The sequence below is a fragment of the Phalacrocorax carbo genome, chromosome 5 (assembly GCF_963921805.1).
Source record: "Phalacrocorax carbo chromosome 5, bPhaCar2.1, whole genome shotgun sequence".
Taxonomy (NCBI): domain Eukaryota; kingdom Metazoa; phylum Chordata; class Aves; order Suliformes; family Phalacrocoracidae; genus Phalacrocorax; species Phalacrocorax carbo.
In genome coordinates this window covers 34,761,935-34,784,145 of record NC_087517.1, presented here as the reverse complement: position 1 = coordinate 34,784,145, position 22,211 = coordinate 34,761,935, and the positions used below count along the sequence as shown (strand labels likewise).

The 22,211-nt window shown below is 46.9% G+C and overlaps 1 protein-coding gene across 2 annotated transcripts in view; it reads right to left on the bottom strand.

The window, feature by feature from the left end:
- The window catches only part of TMEFF2 (transmembrane protein with EGF like and two follistatin like domains 2), a 134,882-nt gene extending 123,178 nt beyond the window's left edge, over positions 1 to 11,704 (bottom strand). The window contains exons 1-4 of one of the 2 annotated variants that reach the window (XM_064451983.1): positions 11,249 to 11,704; positions 9,753 to 9,862; positions 3,557 to 3,686; positions 694 to 720 (exon numbers count right to left, since the gene is read on the bottom strand). In XM_064451983.1, the coding sequence (XP_064308053.1) occupies positions 694 to 720; positions 3,557 to 3,686; positions 9,753 to 9,862; positions 11,249 to 11,426 (445 nt within the window). In that variant the 5' untranslated portion in view covers positions 11,427 to 11,704. The remainder of the gene's footprint in view (positions 1 to 693; positions 721 to 3,556; positions 3,687 to 9,752; positions 9,863 to 11,248) is intronic. The other variant, XM_064451982.1, reaches the window with a different exon arrangement.
- Between the last annotated feature and the right edge of the window lie 10,507 nt (positions 11,705 to 22,211).

Genomic DNA, 22,211 nt, shown 5'->3' with positions numbered 1-22,211 from the left:
CTCCCTGCCCCGAGGCTGGGCACTACCCAGACCCAACACATACTTCCAGGAAGAATCAATCACAAATCTTAGGACCAGTGTTAAACAAGCAAACCCACAAATCACTGCACCTAAGAAATAAAATAAAACAAAACAAAACAAATCAACCCCCAACTTAAATGCAAGTTTACCCACACTTTACAGTGTGCCCTGTCTGCAGCAAAGCGTTTGGACTATTTCCATGTTCATTTTTGCTGGTGCTGTTCTTATAAAATAACATTGTTCTTTCCCTGTGACATTTCTTCATATCTTTGAAAGGATGCTCTCTGTTACCACAAAATATTTGGCTTAAATCCTCCAGTGAGGAGGAACCAAGGGTTTGGCTTGTGTTTTAAAAACAAAATTCTGAACATAAAACAAATGAGTGTAGCTGTAACAGTAGATGGAGATAGAGCTCCTAGCACAACCTATGAATAATTCCAAGTTCTGTTAGAAATAACACAGCTTTCAGAATTTCCCTAGAAAACAGCATGTCATTATTAGGTTCCAGCTTGACTAAAATGCAAAATGTCACTTTTTTTCAGAGAAAAAGCTACACAAAAGACAATATGTATCATAACACCTAAACCGCAAAGCATATCCACTTACAATCTGAAATTGTGAAAGACAATGTGTGTACACATAAGCACAGGGATATTAAAAGATGGCTCTTACCTCCGTCCCCAGATCCTGAGCCGGCATCTGAGAAAAGAACAGAAAGAAATTTATATTCATGTGCTACAGTACGTCCTGTAAGTGTGCAAAGCAAGACTGTTCAGTTAAGTGTATTACAGCGTACCTTATGTTTGATGTCATCCCCGGGTAAATTATAGAGATCTAATCTGAACGTAGTTCACTCAAGCCATCTTTCTCATGTCTCAACTCTTCTTCTTTAAAGTCTCTATATCAGACTAAAATAACGTAAGCCCTGGAGTGCTGTAACGTCCTCATAAGCCTCTGCCTCGTTTTGTTGTACTGAGACTGATAAAGCTTTGTTCCCAACAGTTGTGCAAAGTTACTTCACTTGTCCACTGCTAAACCCTCACCATCAAAGGGAATTTTTTAAACGCATTTGTTTGAGGCCAGACCAATTGTAAATTCATGTCATTTTCTTTAGAAAACAGTGGCATCTCATCAGATCATAACTAGTTTGATTAAACCATTGAAATTATTATTATTCAAAGTCTTTAGATAATTATTAAAATGCCATTTTTCTTCAGGTTGTTGCTATGTTTCAAAATTGTGTGCTTTATTTTTCCTCTGTTCGATGTTTTCTTGGCTGGAATGACTAGAGTCACAAATTTAGAAAATACAACATCACAAAATTTCCAAGCCCGGAGCTTCTTTATGAAACTTTCTAAGCATGGTGAAGCACAGAAATGCACACGTGTAAGGTTACCAAAAATAATCCATAAAAAGAGTTTCTTTTTCAAGGAAGGGAGGGAGGTTGTCATCCCATCCTCCCACTTAGTGGAGGGGTTATCCGTTCATCAGCATCAAGATTAATAGAATGAGTTTGGAAAGGCTGCTTTAGGATCCAATTACCCTATGAACTCTTAGATCTAATTTACTGACAGCAAGGTCTGGTGGATCTGAACTGGCTTGTACATGCCATTGTTGCTCAAAGTTAAGAAAAGAAAAACCTTTATTTAAATAAACCTGTCACAAGAATGGCTTAAAATGGTAGATTTACACAGCAAGACTGCACAGGACAGATGCAAAAGGGGGCTGGAAAAGAGAAAATAAAGCTATGGTGTCTTCCTAGTGACCATCTCCTGCATTTTTCTGATCTGATATTCTATCCTGTTGCTCTTTCCCAAATGAGCTACTAAGCAAAGAGTAAAGAAAGGTGTCTTCATTACAATGCCCTCACAGCTCTGGGAAGTGCTGCTTTCCAGATGGGCCAGGTCTCCCCAGCAGACAGGAAGAAACAAATGCTTGCTATCACCTGCCTCCTGCAATGAACTACCACATTCTCTGGCTCTTTGGAGGAAAAGGACCTTGTGTCTCCCCTCCTGCCCCTTCCCTTTGATGCCCAGATCCCTGCCTGTCATGGCCAGGAGGGCTGCTAACTACCGGACCTCCCAGCAGCCCAGGACTCTGCTAGGGGTCCTGGGCATCCTCTCTCTGCCCCATCCCACAGGGGAAAACCTGAGGTACGCAGCTGCTCCCTTCTCTGCTGAGCCTTCTCCTTCAGAGAAGGAAAAAGAGGCCAAATGATCAAGCCTTCAGGAAAGCACATGCCGCCCTCCCCCTGCCCCCGAAACGCGCAATGTGTTTCAGAGAGAATGGTTCCAACACAGCCATTGCCAGTAGGCAAGCAAGTTTAAGAAAAGATGTAGCAATGCACTAAAACTACCCCTTTAATCAAAAAGTTTGAGGCAAAAGAGACCAGTTGCTGTGCTGAGAGAATTTACGAAGTTGAACAAATCGTACGCCACAATAGGCTTTGCCAGCCTGAGCTCTGTTTTGTACCAATTTATAGACAAAAATATTGTAGCATTTTTTTTTCCCTCTTGAAAATTGTCAGGTAACAGCTTCAGAGGAGAACATTTCCAGGGAAAGAAGCTTATTTTCTCTCAGGTGTATGAAACACAAGATTACAGCACAGCAAAAAGTTTGTCTAATGCACTTTTTATTGACTCCTCCATCTTCAGCCAAGAAAAAATTCTGCTTTAAGTTTAAAGAACTCTCTCAAGAACAAAGACTTACTCCTCCTGCTCTTTTCAAGTTAACTTCACTGCCCACCTCTAACAGACACTGAGCACAAAAGAAAAACATCAAGAACTCCTGCACATAAGCAACTCAGTTTTCCTGACTGATTGTGCTCATTCACCTTTCTAGCTGTTCCATAAAAGCAGGGATACAAATAGCTCATGATGCTCAGTTAAGCAAAGATATCTCAAACGCCAGTCAGTTTTCACATATTCTCTTTAATGAATTCTTCCAACAAGTCCAGAAAAAAACCCCTGTTGCACAGGCTTGTTCGTTAACTGTGTTTTGGGCCAAATCTTCAGCTGCTATAAACTGGCAGGGCTCATCACAACCAGCGGTCTGTTGAATCATACCAGCTGAGAATCTGGCCCTACATACATAAGGAAGAACCTAAGAAACTGGACTGCAGGCAATAATGCTCCAGTTCTATCTCTCCAGATTATGGAGAGGTTTGTGGTAATCCAGATGCCCACTTACCAGACATCTGCTCATTTAATCTGCTTCCAGTTTCTTGTCGTAGCAGCTCAGAAGTGTAGGCAGTGCACAGGATGATCAGGAGCACAAGATACGAATTAAAAAAAGAAATCAACTTCCGTGCTGCACACTCTGATACAGTGTCAAGGGTATACTGTATCATAGACTGTGAGCCTATACTAAGTAAAGTTACTTAAAAGGGTGGCAGTAACTTCTCATACCTAAGACTGCAAAGAATTAACCCGTAATGAATTCAAAGCAGGGATTCAAATGGCTTTTGCCATCCCCGGGTTATTTTATTCAGGGGCATGGCAAGGTCCACAAGCAGCTTGGGGTGTGTTATACGTACCAGTTGCACACGATCCTTCGGACACCAGGAGTATTTCACTCTGCTGCTTGCAAGCAGCCTGTTTCAAGTAGCATTCGTTCTGGTAGGTGTCGCCGTTGGAGCCGCACACGGGCACGTAGTCATTGTTACACTGATGGGAAGGGACAGAGAGCAGCAGCGTTAGTCACACAAGTGGGGTGGAACAGCACCCATTTGGGTGCCCCCCTGCCCCCTTCCAGTATTAAAATCCTGGGAAAACAACAGAGGGGGAGACACTGACCCTCCTCTTCACCTTTACAGCTACCAGGCGAGGGGGAGAAGGGATTTTTAAAAAGACAAAAGGCAGAGGAGCATAAACCAGGCATGAACAGGGTAGGAAAAAATTAATCTGAATGGGCAAAGTGTTCAATATGTGCGCCCAGAGAGAACGAGGTGGGGGCATTCCCAGGGAAGGAATACGGCCAAGGCAAACAGCTCCTTGCAGCTGCAATAGCGGCTCATGTGTTTCCATTGGATGGCCACAGACAAATTGTAACGAACAGGCTTGCTTTTCCCCTCCTCCTGCACATACACACCCTCACTGCTACAGAGACAGTTGTTCGCATACACAGAAGTGTCCGCCTGTGGGTGTATAACTCTCTATTTAAGTACTTAGCTATCATTAGAACTGATCGGACAGAGGGAAATTATTTCTGAGACCTATGATCAAAACCTATCCCTCTTTCTGCAGAGACATTTCTGTTCCCGGCCAGCTGCAGCCGGGATGCTCCGTGAAGGTCCAAGCTCTCCCCACGGCGGGCAGGAGCAGCAGCACTGCAGCGAGCTCAGCCAGCGCGCTGAGAGCTCAGGAGTTACTCACACCATGCGCCCCTCCTTCAGCTCGAACTCCTGCTCAGCTCTGCAAACTAACTGCTTTGTTCCCTCTACCATTGAGAGACAGCTTTTCCATCTCTTGTTCATTTTAATAAAAATAATTCTGTTTTACATTGAAAATCGGGCAACCTACAGGGTGCAGTTATCATAAGATAATCACACTCGGAGGCTTAGAAATACTTGGATGTACCCTGTACGTTGTAATTATACCAGGAATATGATTATCTCATGATTATTGTACTCCTGGTATGCCTCATTGTTTAATTATAACAAATGGAATGATCACAATTATTATTTACAAATGCTTACCTCTGCTTAAATCCAAGTAAAAATTAAAAAGAAATCATGCTTCCTATTTAGCTGTTTTATGCCACAAAGTGTCTGAGGTATGTTCGTCAGGCACAACGTAAAATGCAGAACTGAAATTCCAGGGATATGAACATCAAATATGCTTCAAAGTGAATGACTACAGAAGTGATTAAGACAAACAATTGCATAGATTGCATTAATTGCAGGCCTCCACACAGAGCAGCTGCCAAGAAATTATTCATAGTCGGTCAGAGTGACATTTTGATTGGGCCAAATCAAATGACATTTTCCTTATGCATTGTATTTTCTTAAATCTTCCCGAGCTGCTGCCCACCCCCAGTGCTTTCTTTCCTTAGAACAAGGAAGAAAACCAGCAGCCACAACAGTAGAAACCCTCTCCTTCCCCTCCTAATGAAGGGCTCCTCCATGCAGAGATTTTAAACAGCTGATTAGAAAGTGTTTCTGTGCTATTTTCACCATTATGTTCCAAATCTCAGCAATGTTTCAAGTAGAAATGCCAACTTTATCCAGAAGCTCAACAGCAATTGCTGGAGGCTGATCTGGAATACTTAACCAGGACAATTAACACAATCATGCAAATTTTTTAAAGCATGGAGGATCAAATCATGCTTGCTTTAGACATACTATCCACTTGTCACCCATGGGACTTTTTGCCAGAGCAATCTGTGCAGAATTTGGCCCAAAGTATCTCAACAGGCTCTGTTACATGTAGAAACAACATTGGATCCTGTTCCCAAGAAACACGGTGGCAAACCCTCTGCTGTTTTTTCCCAGAGCAAGAGACAATCTTTCACACTGACTCAGATGCAAACCTGAAAGGCCAGACAGCCCTACATTAACAGCATACAGCATCAAGAGTGAAATCCTGATCCACAGAAACAAGTGACAGAGCTGCTATGAGCTAGGCTGGAACTTTTTCCAAAGCTTGGCAATTTTAAAACACATTTGAGAGACACCAGGGCTTCAGGAAGGATTAACTCTCCTAGCAGTAGTTTCCTCATCTCCCCTGTGGCTCCCCCCACACTCAAGCTTGATGTCGGCCAGCAGAAGTAGAGGATGCTCCATGATGAGCACAGGTGATGCAGCCTTTTCTTTCTCTAATTGTGCTGGTCAAAGACGGATTTCTTCATTCACTGCTCACTGTTCCTACCACTGCCTTTGGACAACTAGTATTTGGATGGAAAAGGCAGGAGCCACAAGGAACAAAAGAGCTGAGATCTTCTAGATGGATCCTGCCTCGGCTTTGAGCTGGGATGGCTCTGAAAGCCACCAGGAAACTGCAGTGGAAGTTATCAAGGAAAGAAAACAAGACCACGATGAGAAGATTGTGATGTTAGTCACGAAGTTACTCCTAACCCGCTAGAGCTAGATTCTTGTACTTGACCACGCTGAATCCAGTACTCTCAGCTCTTCACCGTCATGAAATACTTCTTGCTAGTACTGGAGAATATCAGATGTTGACTGTCAGTTTCCTTAGTCTACTGACACATTTTTGGCATTGGTTTAGGGCTCAACAGACCAAGCCCTGTGTGTGGGAATGATTCTCCATCCCTCAAGTAAGGACTGATCAAGCACTCGGGGAAATCCATGTCAAAACTCACACTAAAGCCAGCAGCATAGTGCCATACTGTCCACTTCTCTCTTATACATGAACGTTTTTAAAATATAGCTGTAGAGCAGGGAAATGGACATATCCAATTCAGCCAAGTATCAGTCAAAGGCTGCCTTCCAGCACTAGCAGCCTCAAGTGCGCACTACCACAGCCAGGGACAAACCAGCTTTGCAAGCGCTGGGGTTAGTGCTGGGCACGGAAAGCCCAAGGTTTGTTTTCTAAAGAAGGGGACAACTCATGTAACTCCTCATCCTGGTAACACTGTTTAAAGTTTGACCTCCTCCTACTCTCACAGATTAACTACTCCCAAAATGCCACCTATACCTTGAACAGAGTAGCATAAAAATATATTCTGGAAATATAATATAAAGCTGCAAGCTGGCCAGGTGATGTTCCAGCTCCACAAACACTGAAGCATGTGAGGGATTCAACACGCATGAAAACAGAACTCCTTCCTCACATAAAAACCAGCGAATGTCCACAGTCTCGGTGACTAAAGGGAAAGACGTGCAACATTGATGGAAATACCCTGGTATACTTTTGGATGTGTTCATGAAATTTAAGAGGGAAGAGAAGCCAGGATGCCAGGCCTATGGCTTTGGGCAGGCTGGGGTATAGACCCCATGTCTCTAACCACGTGCCTGCTGGCACAGCTCTACACCGTCTGGTGGACCTGCTGAGCCTGCTCTGTGCAGGGAGGGAAGGGGTGGTGGTTTCCCCGATGCTCAGCCCCATTGCTGGAGTCAGCACCGGCCCAGTGCCTTCCCGCCCTGCCGGCACCAAGGCCTGGGCTTGCCCTAAGCAGGGGACAGGTCTGCATTTACTGATCAGACCGGGACATGGTATTTTCCAATGCAATACATGTCTCACTGTAAAGAGGCAGTGAATGGGCTATCATTTTGCAGTCGAGTACAAGAGAGACAACCAGTAAGAATCCCTTCCTTAGCTCATGCCTGATGGCTCTCCAGAGATGGAACACTCAGGTGTTCCAGAGCAGTCTGATCATATTCACCCTTTCAAATAAAAATAATTTTAACTCCACTTGGACAGACATGATGCATCTGTGATTCTGGTTTGAAAAAACCCAAACCAAGATTGCAGCAGCCCAGCTCCCCACTGCTGCCTCCCCCAGTCCCACAGGACACAGGCTGGCCAGCCCAGGACTTTTCAACAGTACAGAGGCAAAATTAGCTTTCAGTCCTTGTCTATTCTCTCAAGCTGCAGTTAAAGCCCCTGGCAAATTCTGGAGAAAACATAAAAAGTAATTATAGTGATGAGGAATCTGCTATTGATTTGCTCACTATCACCCCAGAGAGCTGTCACTGAAACAGGGGACCTGCATTCTGATGGAGGACCCCCTTACTTGTGACAAATTACCTGGCTGGCTCTGCCTTACTCGGCCAGCCTCAGACATTGCACTAGAAATTAATTTTCTACTCTGGTGGCTTATCTTTTTGGCTTGTCACATTGTCCACCGATGTTACAAAAGCAGCTAACATCCCCCCAAGCTCTGCCTCCATCAAAGCGGACACATTCGACTACAGAAGCCCCCGGCACCGCACCGCCCTTCGCAGCGCTGGCACAGGATCAGCCACAGGTAATTTGCCCTCCAAGGTCACAGTCAGCCCTGCAGCTCCACAGAGGGCCCAAAGCAAGACAGAGAGTTCTGAATGTTTACAGGGCCTGGTCCAAAGACCACTGAAACCAAAGATTACTCCTGATTTCAACCCATTTACTAGTGATCAGGCCCACAATTGCCCAACTCCTTCCTTTTATCTCATATACATATTCATACAGCTATTACCTCATTTCCTTAAACCCCTTTCAACTACCCCCTACAGAGCTGCTCAACTCAGCACACATACAGCGTTCACCTCTCAGAGGGGAGACAACACAACCCTGAGAGGTTTACCTAACTTCATTTACCCTGAATCACTGGGGACCAGCATCCTGCCTTGGGAAACAGCGCTCCCAACAACTTCTTCCCTGCCAATAGGAACACCTGAGTTTGCTCCTTCTAGGCTATGAGTCCACTGCTTTATGCCAAGTGGTGACACCAAACTAGAACCAAAGACAAGACAAAAGCGCTTTCTGTGGCTGCTTTAAGTTCCCAATGCTCATGGCACAACACCCCGCCCTAGCTTACCACCAAGCAGTGGGTCACGGTCACAGACTTTCACTGCATTACAGATTTTTCTTAGAAAGAGAAAACAGGCCAACCCTTAAATCACTGCACATGCTGAGCCAAGGCAAATGCTCGAAACAGCATCCTCACATTGAATTTTTTATTACATGCAAACTAGAAATGGATTAAAAAACCAAACCCTATGGTCAATACGAATTCTCTCTCAACATGGGAAACGCAAGCACTTCAGCAAACCACCATCTTGTTCTTATTACAGAAAATTCTTTCTTTCTTTTAAATGAAGGAATTTATCACCCGGGGTTTTTCTCCACCGACACATTTGGCTCTAGAAATATAAACGATACTTGTCATGCTTCAAAGCGAATCGTCTATCAAAGCTCAATAATAAATTAATCATTACAGATGTGCACTATCTTGAACTGTGCACTATTTGGCCTGCTCCACTGTAAACACTCAAATCAGCATTACAAGTTCCACAACTTCAGAGATCCATATTAAAATGCAAGAAACCATGGGGCATAAATGTACATACAACACGTGCTGGTACATGCTTAAAACTCCTTTAATTTGTTCAGTTTTTATTCAGGTCATTATGTAAAGCACAGCTGTTTTGTGAGTTGGCTAAAACATATTAAATGGAATCCTTCATAATGAAATCGTCCGACTTTGAGAATGCCTGAGGTTTAGACATAGCTGCAAGAGGGAGAGGGAAGAAATAGAAGGAAAACGCCTTACTACTCAGTAATACCCCCCCTAAAACTATATAAAACCTAAAGGAAGTTCATGATTTTGGAACAGAGGGATTGCTCCTTAATCTGATCAGCTTGGCAGATAAACAGGCAGAAGCATTGTCACTATGCAGCCCTTCCTGAAAATATTGCATAAGCACATTACAGATCCATTTCTTTAACTAGATCAGAACTCGAATACAATAAGCCATGATCTGTATCAGAAATGAATTTAGAAAGGACTCTAAATCCTTGTTAAAAGGGCAGAGACGAAAAATCAGAAACGCACAACCTGAAACCGCAGACCCGAAGGGACATTTAAAGCCACAGCATCTGCATTTTCCCAGAGTAACTTAGGTCTTCTTGACACCAGTTGGTTCTCCTGCCAGCTTTTATATACGCTGCCAGGTTTTCCCTCTAACTTCTCTACACATCGAGAAATAAATTGCTAAGTGATAGGTTATAAAGGGAGATCCTTGATTTGTATTCTCATTAGTGAATTAGGGAATGAAATATCAATCTTCTTACCTTGAACTGACAGACACAAGTCACACTGTCTCCAATTCTTAAACATTCCCCATCAAATTTACAGGTATTGGTGTCGCAGAGAAAGAGATCATTTTCTCTATCATCATAACCTCAAATGTAAAGAGGAAGAAAAAAAAAGATGTCAGCTTTGATCTAGCAAAAGGAACAATATGGGGTGACTGCATTTTAACACACCACAGCACAATAACCTTGTTGATGAAATGATAGAGTCCAGATTTTCTTCTGTCCTTCCCTGCCCTCAGTTTTACACTTTTTCTCTTGTCTCTCCCTCGGTCTTTCTCTTAGTCCTTATTCCCTGCTATGTTGCACGCTTTTTTTTCTGTTTCACAGACTCGCTTTCCTTAACAGTCACCCAGTAATTATGCTATTTCGTGGCTCCGGATTGGAAATGTCATCAACTTATCCCCATCCGATCAGAAATTTGTTCGACAAAAGTCCAAATTGGAATTTCTCCAGCCCATGATGCAACAAAGCTCCCAATAATAAAGACAAACAGGCTGTGTGTTTTCCGTGATGGTCTGCCTGATCCCAATGAAGATTGATCACCTCTAAGTTAACAAGAGAAGTGCCGGGTTCCCCACAAGCCACTGAGTGAACCTAGCTCTTTGCCTTCTTTTTTTCTCCAGGAAAAACTAACAGATCTGACTGGAGATTCAGTTCACGAATACAAGCATGAATTTCAGATTTCGCTAGCTGACTTCCCACTCCAACAGCGTGCAGCAAGGTATTAAACAAAACAGCTATATCAGACTCCAAACCCATTAAGATCTAAATGCATCGATTTTTAAAAAAAAAAACCAAAACATTTGAGCGCTCTTAACCATACCGCTACATGTTTAAAATGAAGAGCTTACGGTGGAAATCCCCCCTCCGGCCCCGATCCAACATACTACGTGCGATGCACACGCTACCCCAAATAACGCTCTTTCCCTCAGGAAGCTATTACAGTCTCATTTCAGAATTACTTTCCGTATCGGAGAAGGGCCGGCCGCTGACCTACATAAGCAACTCATTACAAAGGTCAGCCCGACTTTAAGGAACAGGCACCGGGTTCCCGGTGCCGCGGCGCCCGTACCCCGATCTGCCCTCAATTCGGTGCGCAGGGAACCAGCCTCCCGCAGGATGCACGCACCCGGCCCCGCTCCCGCACGCCGAGCTGCCCCGCTGAGCGCGGAGTGGCGGTCCGGCGGGGCCGGGAGCCCGGGAGCCCCGCCGCGGGGAGCCGCCCGCAGCCGCGGCGCTGCGCACCGGCGGAGGGCGCGGCCGGCGCCGCGGAGCGGGGGGCAGCGGGGCGCCCCGGGGGCTGCGGGAACGCCGGCGAGCCCCGACGCCCGCGACTTTTTGCCTTCTCTGCTCCCGCGTATTCGGCGGGACGCGGCATCGCCCTCCGAAGTTCCCTCCCCGCGGAGCTCTCCCGCGCAACTTCGAGCGCCCGGCGGAGCTCGGCGGGGCTGCCGGGGCGCTCCGGTGCTTACCGGAGCAGTTCCAGCCGGTAGGCGTCTGGCAGTCGCTTAAGGAGGTAGGGAAGGCCGCCAGCTTGTCGGGGCGGGCGAGGAGGAGCAGCACGGCGGGCAGCAGCAGCCAGCAGCAGCAGTCGCAGAGCGTCCAGCCGCCGCCGCACTGCCGGGGCGGGGAGGGCTCCCAGGGCACCATGACTTCCTAACTCAACTCTCCGGCGGCGGCGGCGTGCCCCCCGGGCGGCGCGGCGGGCGGCAGGGACGGGCGGCGGGGCCGCTGGGCATCCCGGGGCCCCGGCCGGCGGCAGCGGCAGCAGCGGGTCAGCGAGCGGCGGCCGAACGCGGGCGCGACGCTGGGGCGAGCGGCGGCTCCCGGCGGGGCGGCGCGGGGGTGCGGGGGGCGGCGGCGGGGCGGGGAGCGGCTGCCATAGGGGCCGGGCGGCGGGGAGCGGGGGGAGGGCGCGGAGGGGCCGCCGCCGCGCAGCCGCCGCCGCCGCCGCCTGCCCCGCTCTGCCGCCCGCATCCCTCTGCGCGGGGGAAGCAGCAGGTCCCGGCCCGCCGCGTCACGTGCCGCCGCCGCGCCGCCCCCATTGGCCGAGCGGGATGCGGGGCCCGGCGGGCGGGGCCGCTGCGCCCCGCAACAGCGCCCGGGGCAGGGCCGGGCCGGGCACGGCAGGCGAGGGGAGCCGGGCAGTCGCCCCCGCCACCCCCGGGCCCGGGGCGACCCCCGCCGCGGGCTGCGGACACCCCCGACGGGGCGGGGACCGCGTCGCTCCGCTCCGCGTGCGCCCGTGCCAGTGCGCGCATCGCCCCCTGCCCGGCGCAGAGCCGCAGGTGGCGGGCCCACCTGGGCGCGCGGGCATGCCCATACGTGACCCCCTCCCCTCCATGGCACACGCACACACACACACACGCCCGGGGGCTGCTGAACTTGCCGGCCGCGCACCCGGGTGCCGGTATTTAATCACGCGCGGATGCGACGTTAGGGAAACAAACCACCATCGCGGCTGGTGGGGTCTAGAGCGGGCACACGGCCGCCGAGGCGAGGAGGGAAGAAACGAGCACAGCGGGGGAAGCAGGGAAAAGAGGGAGAGGGAGCTCCTGCCCAGCCTCGGCAGGCAGCGGCCAAGGGTTTGCCGGGCTGCGACACCATCCCCGCGACGGAGCCGGAGGAAAAAATGCACCATCACAGCGGCACGGAGGGCTGCTCACCGCCCCGGCGCCTAACGCACGCTCGGCGAGCGCGGGAGCCCCGCAGCAGCCGCCCTCCGCCCCCAGCCGGCGCTTTGCCACGGGGCTGCGGGAGCCGCCTCTCCCCGCTGCGCCCTTCGCCACGGACCCTCCTCCCCGCCGGGGCTTCAGTGTCGGGAGGCGGCGGCCAGGACGGGCGGTGGGGTCTCCCCCACTCTCCTGGGGCGGCGGGAGCACGGCAGCAGCGTGTCGTGCACCCCGCCCCCCAAAAGCGGTCGGCGCTGGCAGCCGCTGGCCCCGGCCTCTGCCCTGGCTCCGCCGCAGGGGTGGGGGGCGGCTCAGCCTCGCCCTCTCCTCCGCGCCTCTCGGGGCCCGCGGCCCCTCGCCGCCGGCGCGCAGCGAAGCCGACAGACCCCTGCCAGGTAAACGGGACCCTCTCGCCCCCCCCGCCCGGCATTTAACGTGCGGCCGTGCCGGCGGTGGGATGGGGCGGCCGGCGGCTGTCGCGAACACAATAAAGGGGGAAAAAAAAAAAAGCCAAACCACGGATCAATTTGTCCAGACGGCAGCAGGGAAGCGCTTTCTAGGCACGGGCACTCCCTCCCCACGGACTCGGGCTGCCCGCGCCCTCGGGCCGCTGCGGGAGCCGCCCGTCCCGTCCCGTCCCGTCCCGTCCCGTCGGCGAGCGGCCGCGGGGCTCGGCAGGGCAGCAGGCAGGCTCCCCCTGCCCCTCCTCCGCCCCCTCTCCCGCCGAGGGGCGCGGCTCGGGACCCCCGTGGGCTCCAGGGCAGCCGCGGCCCCTGGGCGAGCAGGGCGAGCTCCGAGGGCTGCCGCTGCGGGCAGGAACAGGCGCGGCTTCCCCGCGGGCCTGGAGGCCCCCGGAGGAGCGTGAGGAGGCCCTGCTGGAAGTTTGATTTTTCCCCAAGTATGATATCCTTTTCGACCCCTAAGTTAAAAATTTAGAACTCACTCTTTAAAAAAAATACCGGCTGACGTATTTGTTGCAACCATGCTTTGAGGGGTCTATATAAATCCATACAACAGTACTGCTGTTTAGTATCCCTCTGTACGTGGGAGCCGAGGAATATTTTATGCTCATATACTTCCTATCTAGCTTCTCCATAAGCTACAAGTGAGGGTTCCTTCTCTCTGTTCTGCCCCGTACATCTCCGTCTGCTCCCTGCCCTGCCTACCTGCTATCTTGTACCGAGCTCATCTACCCACCTGTAGTACAAAAGCCTTTACTACAGTCAAAAGGGTATCATTTTGCACATTCCAATATGTGCTGAGGCTCTGATGAAGATTCACACAAATCCCTGTGCCTACTGTTTCCTATTGACTAATCAAACCCTAAGCAGCACCTAGCAGAAAAGAAATACTAATTTTTACTGCCTGCTAGTGGTTGCACTGAATCTTATCCTTCATCTTCTGTGGGCTTACAGAGCATCTGCCAGCTGAGCACCTGGTGCCAGATCAATTTTTTTCTTTCCCTTTAGCTCTTGATTTCACTTTATCACGCCATTCCGTTACTCCATTTTACTATCATATTTTTTTCCATTTCTTCTCTCACCTCTTCCTTTTTGGTTTTAACTTTTTTGTTCTTTCTCATATTAATTTTTTTTTTTTTTTTGCTTGCTGAAACTCAGCTCTCTGCTTGGCTGATCACTGAGGTGTTTAAAAATAAAAAATGTCCTGGCTGGCCAGGTACCACAGTCACACAGCCTAACCAGGGGAATGTCCTGCTCTCTCTTCCTTTCTTCTTGCTTGTCCTGTTGTTTCTTCTTCCCACTTCCCTGGTTCCTCTATGTGGTCTCACTGCTCTATTTTCCCCTGCTTGCAATTACCCACAAAACCCCACAATTTCTACTCTCATTCCCTTTTTCTTCTTTTCCTCTACCTTCCCTCCCTTCTTCCAACCCCAGTCCCCCTTCATTTCCACATAGCTACAGATCATAAAGGCACCACTGGCCTCCTTATTTAGAGACCAGTTTAACCAGACCACATGGGGAATGAAAGTGTTAGGCCAGTCTTTCCCAGTCTTGTAGCCAGGCCCTTTCTGGTCAGCCTCTCCTGTCACTATAACTCATGCCCAAGATGATACCGCAAGTGTATCCGGCGTTCAGAGTATCATTAAATACAGCAGCAGAAGCCCGGCTATGGCCTGTGTTCTCCCCAGAGTGCCATATAACACTGCAGCGACTGACTCTCAGGCACACGGTTCTGACTTACATTTACCCTGCTTTATTTTCAGCCACTCAGAAAACAGGCACTGCCTGGGCAGACAAAGGAGCCCCTCTATTTTTGTACTTGTTTTCTGAGTCTGGAATATGGAAGCTCCACCAGAGGTCCTGTAATTGTCACAACATGATGCTTGAACTATGAACCTGAAACTGTCTGAAGGGCATTCTGCTTAAGGCACAGCACTGCAGTTTTTGCTGTGACTAGCAGTGGTATTTTCTGTAAAAAGATTTTCCTTGTTGGTGTGAAAACTTTACGTCTAAAAACATCTTTATGATAAAAATACATCTGTCAGTGTTCCAAAAGGGACAGCTAGACCCACGGGCCCCATTTCTTCATTACCCTCTCTAGCAATTTCTTTTGAATTATAGAGACTGAGATGCAATCATTTTTTCATGTAGTTCCTAGCTCCAAAACATACATTCTTCTGCCCTATTAATCTGACAGTGCACAAAAAAATATCTCAGTAACACGTTATTCCCAGCTATACTTCAACACTTAGGCTAGTTGACACCTACATTCTTGTACTCCCCGATGTTCCTGTCCCATCTCACCGCTACACAAACACTACTGCTTGTAAACCATGCGATGCATTCACCACCACGCAGGCAGCGTTAGGCTAGTGTGATGTACAAATTGTGACCAGCTTCTTCTCAGTGAGATATTGAGGTCACAATGTGTGTGCCCTGGCTCCCCATTCTCCATGTCCAAAGCAAGTACCAAAGACCAACAGCCATTGGGATGGTTCCTTGTGGTTATGTATTTGGCTCAGCAGCAAAAGCCATCTCAGCCTTCTTGAAAGGGCCCTTCTTGTACATGATGAGGGGAAACTACATCTCAAGTATTAAGCCCATTACTTGTGGAGCTTTTCTGAGGCCTGCGCAGTTTTGAGATGCTTATACTACATGAAACAGGCAGATGAAAGGCCTCGAGGGCAGCTGATACTGACATAGTTTCATCCAACACACACGGTCATGCCACATGCACCAGTGCTTGGGAGAGATCAGCTCCCAGATGAAAAGCAGCTGGTTGAGACGTTTCAAGTGCTTTGGAGATCTCAAAGCGAGGGCAGGGTCTGCCCTGGCTGTGCACTGCACCCCCTTTAGCTAGGACTGGGCAGCGGCAGTCAGCATCTGAGGCCTGGGGCCAGACTGCACCTGATCCCAGTCCCGCATAGCCATGTCTGTGAGTAATGCCTTCTGTCGCTGTGCTTGGCTAGGAGATGGTGTACTAGCGACGAATTATGCAACCTCAGTTATTCACACTTGTATTATATCTTGGCTGTGCTGCTCTTGGAAGCCTGCAGTTTCCCAAAAGTTTCCCAGAACTTGGGAGAGGCCAACTGGTACAGATGAGTGTAGCAAAACCTCCTCAGCAATACAAGCCACCCGTACACAACACCCATTCTCCTTCTGCTCAGTCTACCCAAAGACTGTAAAGCTGAGTTTGTGGATCCTTATCTTTAACACACTTTAGGGCCTGTGTCTGATGTCTCTAAAGGCCCTAGGAAGGTGACCGTGGTCAATAATACCAATGAAAAAAGGCTTCTTACAGTCCAGCTAATATTCATCAACATTTTCCTTAAATCAGCACCAGAAGTACAGTATAAGGTTCCACAGCTGCTAAGAAGAATCCCACCAAATGTACAAGGGACATTTGAGTTAGCCTCTTGACTGCTTACACCATATTGCCACACGTTTATGGAACACACGTGTACAGAATTAAAAAAAAAAATCCACTCTGCACAATTCTTGAGAGAATGCATGGGTAAGATACCACCACCAGTGTTAGTTCCTAGAAAAAAAGAGTGAAAAAAAATCTATTTAAGCTAAAAGAGAATTGATCAAATAAGGTTCTGGCCAGTACTAAAGAGTGTAGGGGTCACCTATTTTCAATGGCTATTGCTCTTGGCAAAAGAGCTGGTCCAGTTCCAAAGACTCCACCAGAAAAGTCTCGGGAACCCAGCTGCCAGTTAGAGGACTCAGCCCAGTAGGAAAGGATGCTGCTTACTCCAGCAGCAGACCAGCAAAGGACACACAACCTTTATGGGCTTGCTGTGTATGAAGCTGGAGTTTCCCCTGCTGTGGAAGAAAAATGCTTATTTCAGGCCTGTGTATTTTCAGGCCTGGTTTGACCAAAAGTTGGCAGACTTAGCCTACACACATGTTCCTGTCAGAAGTTTGTGAATCTCAATCAGGTTTTATGATCATCTATTTTTCATGTGTGCAGGAAAAGTACACGTGGCATCACTCGAACACACAGGCAGTAGGGTACTCCCTGACTACACGCAATTTTACAGATATTGTACAGCTTTGAGCTGAATCACGTATCTCAATGCAAAGTACACCACTCTTGGATACCACATGGATTTTTAATGCTTTGAGGGATCCTTTGGGTCTATAAACAACAAGTAGATCACATTCATCTACATACTGTCAGACTTCTTTTCCCCTTACTTGTGAGAAAAATATAGCTCTTATTCTTCACTTGAACTAGTGTGCAATCCAAGTACAATTCATGGCCAGTTACGAGAAAAGTGTGCCGTATTTTTCATTGTAATTAACTGCTTCAGAACAAGACTCCTCATGTATAAAGATGAAGAAAGGTCTCAGCTTTTCCTGAAAGACAACTTGCCTTTCAGCAATGTGTCTCACACTTGGAGTTTTGACTGAAACATTCCACTACTTTAGTGACCTGTTATGCCAAAAAAGCTGTCTTGTGTTATGCTTTACTTTCAACTGAATGTGCTGGCACATGCCAAGAAACAGAACGAAGTATTGCAATATACATCGGAACGTTATTTTGCGCGGCTCCACACGTAAAATTGATGTCAGAAAAAGATGCACAAAGGACATGGAAAATGCAAATAAATACTGCAATCCTTTTCTCTTCTGTTTTAAATAGATAGATTAAAATACATGGACCCTAAGGATTTATACGCATCCGTTTATAGTCCATTCTGGAGTTTTAACATTTCATGCAGCTTGTAGGAGGGAATGTATTATTTATATAAAGTCATGGTTATTCAGCAGTGTTTATTCCTGAAGAGCAACAAAACGTCTTCAAGGGAGGAGAAGAAATTCATAACTCTGGTGTACTACCAGGGTTAGCCAACTTAACTGTCTTATTTTTTGATTGATCCACAAAGAGCTTTGCTCCTACAAGCACCTCTGTAGCACTGGACATTTTGCTACCAGCAGTAGAAAATCACCTCCGTCTCCCAGGACAGACAGCACTACAATGGATTAAGTGGCTTGACAGATCTTCAGAGAGTCAGATACAGAAAGAGGTGGTAGTTGTGGGGACCTTTACCATTGTAGACATACTTGAGCTTTATTTTTGCAGCTTTCTTCCCAGCACAGTACTGAATGGAAATGCAGAACTGGGGCCTGCAAGGAGAAAACCCGCAGCAGCTATTCACTGATGCCATTTCTGTGTGACATCAGTTTCTTGGCCATGTGATCTATTTCTTCTGTCTGATGCAGTGTAACATCCATCTCTTATTTCTCATTGTTTTCCTTCTCTATCTTTAGGCTTTTTTGCCCAGAGTTGTTTTTAAGACAAAGAGCACAGAAGTGTTATAATGTGAAAGAGCAAGTATAGCCTTAACATATCATTAGTCTTTTTAGCTACTCTTTCTAGCTACTTTACCTCACTGGAATTGTAGTAGTTGCTTTTTTCCCTAGCGGGCAATAAAACTGTTTAAATGAAAAAGAAAAACAACCTGGAGACATACAACAGCATTTCCAAGTGGTATTTCTGAGTCAACTTCTAGGTTCAACTTCTGTGAAGGTGGATCTTGCAGAAGCTACATTTAGCTCACCCCAGCTGACCACATGGTATCCTTCTACCTAGGTGTGATTCAAACCACCAAGGGGAATTAATAGTTTAACTGAATGAATCCCAAGTGGTTTGATTTATCCACTCCTGTCTCCACACAGCAATGCTGTCAACAGAAAAACCTGAATTGCGTCTGTCTGTAGAGGAGAGAGGGCCCAACTGCAGCCAGGTGTAGTACTGCTCAACGTACAGACGTATGAGCCATTTCTGCTTGTTTTCAGTAGACCCTTAAGATCAGGTAGATAGTAATGCTCAGCTGTTTGACAGCTGCAGCGGAGGAGGAGTGCCGTTTCCTGCAACAGAGGCAGCATTGCTGAAGGCCCACAGAAGACACTACACACTGTGCTGAAATACCTCATATGGGTCTTCTGACGTGTAGCTAAGAGAAGGAGATCAGAGCAAGGTTACAGTGGTGTTTTCTTTGTACTCTCACAGGCACCTGGAGGCTGGGACTGCTTAGGGACTAAGTGTTAGTGTCTCTAATAGTTGTTTAATAGCTGCTGATAGATTTTCTTTCCATGAATTTCCCATGAACCAAACAAACATATGGCAGCCAGGAGGACCTGTGGTCATGAGCTTCGTGTACTGTGTGAGAAGATAACTTTCTTAAACTTGGCACCTGCTAACATCATTTGATACTCCTACTTCATGCATTATGAAACACTAAACAAACATTTCATATTCAGCACCTTGTGCCAGCCCATATCTGTAAGCCCTGTTCCATGTCTCCTGATATATTGCTAAACCATTCTAACAGACAACAACCTGTCCATGCTTTTCTTTCGTGTATGGATGGAGATCTAGCATCAGTGTCCCTACTTATGAGAAGCATCAATGGGCAGTGTCTGACCCTTGTGTGCACTGCCAGTAGGAACGTCCCTGCCACAGTAACCGAGCACATGGTGTGGGTACCAGAGCGTGCATTCAAAGACACCGTTAGCTGTCACACACAAGCCTTTTGGGAACAAGGGGCACTGTATGGCCCAGCAGAATATCAAGATATGCATGAACGTGGACTTCAGTTCAGCTACTCTGTCATGGTATTGTGCCAAAGTGACTATGCCAGAGCGGTGGTGGTGCAGTCCTGTGCACTAAGCAGTGAAAGGCTGCTGGGCAGCCTTCATCTGGCCTGTCTCAGGTCAGAGAACGAAGGGTCATGGGAGCATTTCTGATTGTTCTTGGGAATGGGGCTTCAATGAGAATTGAGTATAACAGGAAAAGTGCTAAGACTCAAAAGGATTTGCGTAAGGATTTTCACAAGGATCAGAAGTCGATATCCTTAGAAATTTTTTATATGCACACACATACACACACCCGCACATGTGCATAAAAATTCACTATTTCGGTATTGTAAAGCCAGATTCCATATCTGAGAAGGGAGAGGCCCAGAAGAGCTAAAGATCTGGAACACAGATCATTTGGCATTTTCTGTCTAAGGATCTGAAAGGATGTTTTGTTAATACCAGCATTAAACACAATAGACTACCAACAGCTAACACAGAGATGATATTCTAAGGAGAACTAATATTTTTTCCCATTTAGCATATAACACCAATACTTAGCCAGGTATAGTATTTTATCAAGCCACACTAATCTCCTATCTGATTTGCAAGCTATCACGCATATCTTTAACTTTACCTTAAACGAAACAAAACAGCAATACAGAAAAGCACTGTTGAAACCTGAAAACATTTCACTCCTATCATGTAATTAATTTTTTAATCAAAATGTCATTGCTTGTGTGTGATAGAAACATTTTTTTGATCAGTCAGGCAAAAGTATCTATTATTTAGAAACTATTTGAAGACATACCAACTAAAAACAGTACAAAATGCAAATGAAGATGCTTCACCAGCTAAAACATTGATGTCAAATGGTAACTTTAAAAAAAAATACTTGTAAAGTACATCAAATAAAGCTCTCTAATAATAAAGAGACCCTTGTTTGCCTTAAATGCAAAGTTTAATAGCTTCCATTTAAAGAAAGGGGAATTAAAGGCAGAGTGCACTCCTAGATACCACTCCTATCTACTCTGAAAATGGTGGCACAGAGTAATTTTTCATAGGTCTGTGACACACACAAACAGAAAGTATCCTGGGTTCTTGTTGCACGAGACATGAAAATAAAACTGCTTTTTACATCTACTAATATTGGGAAACCCAAACTGAAGGTGAACAAGATGCCCTTGTGCCTGTGATATACAAAAAGTTACTCATTCCCTCTCCGCAACCTCTTAATTGTTTTTTTCCTTTACTGATGATCCATGTCTTTGCTGACCCTGCTCCACTCCCAACCCCTGTCCTACAAGGTGCTGAGGCACAGCATGCACCCAACTCTCCAATGAGCCCATGCTTCTGGGAGAACCGGGACCTTCTGGCACAACAAACTGGCTCAGCTGAGTGTCCACCCTCCTCCTGCCACGGCCCTAGGGAGGGTCTCAAACCCAGCTGGGTGGAAGCAGGATATGGCCAGCAAAGGCTTTTGCTTCCTCTGGAAATGGCACACTCTCTGCCCAGAATACAGCCTCCCCACTTGTTTTTTCTTTTGCTTTGTAAAATGTGTTACCACTTCAGAACAAGGTAGCTACTATTAATTGCTGTGCAGGATAAACAGACAGCCGTTATGAAAAGTTCTCTGCAGCTCCACGTCCTGCATTAGCCACTGCGTCGCTGTACAGCTGCAGACAGGTCATGGAGGACAGGGCATAAGGTCTCTGAGAGATCGCCCGCAAATGATATATGAGCTTAGTCTGCTTTAAATAGTTCTTATTTATATCATAACAGGAGGACGTAAAATCTGCTACGTGTCAGCTCTGTAACTGAGAAGGGTGTGTGGATATATAATATGTGGATAATAGATAAGGTGCCAGTAGATGGCTCTCAAGATATGAGGCCTATGGCTTTCATAGGACTGAGACAACTTCTTGGTTATTCAGTAACAGCTGCTTTTGCTGCATGCTGGGAAGAAAATAACCACTCAAACTGTATTTTGGGAAGGCAAAAGGACAAAGATTGCATGAAACTGGGGCATCTTCTCTCCAGACCTGCCCAAAAATATCAAAGGTCTTAGCTTAGTTATTTTTGAAAATTCAAAGCAAAAATGCAACCCCCTTTTTGTAAAGCATGCTTGAAATTTCCCTTTAATTGTTTAAGTGAGATTTAAGGGCTGTTTAATCAGACTGGAAAAAGCTGAGAGAACACCTCTGCAGTACCCCTGCTTCTGTGCAAGAAGAAGTATTGCCAGTCCCAGCAGGGTTATGTAGTTAGTAAGTTAGATTTTCTTAACTAAACAGTTGAGCTATGTCTATTTAGAGTTGATTTTCTCAAGCATATGAACTAATACCCCTAAGGGGAGGGGGTCCAGGAGGGAAGCTCACAGTTAACAATTCTACAGAGGACTGAAATGAATTTTTAGTACTGTATGAGTGAAGTAGATAATATTTAACTGCCATTTTTGTTTTCTTCTTTTAAAAGGAGCAGTGACTTATATTCCAAGCCTAAATTTTGTGAATTGAGCAAAGATACACAACAAAAGCAAAACCAATAAAATTCTTCCAGCTATTTAATCACTCCTAACGGATGGGAGAGGATTTGTACAACATAACTGTATTCAGAGAGCTGGGCATGTAGCGTATGAACTAGAAATTCTGCTTGAAGATGTATTCAAATTGTAATTAAATTTGTTTCTGTCAGTGCTTTAAATGCTGTTTTTT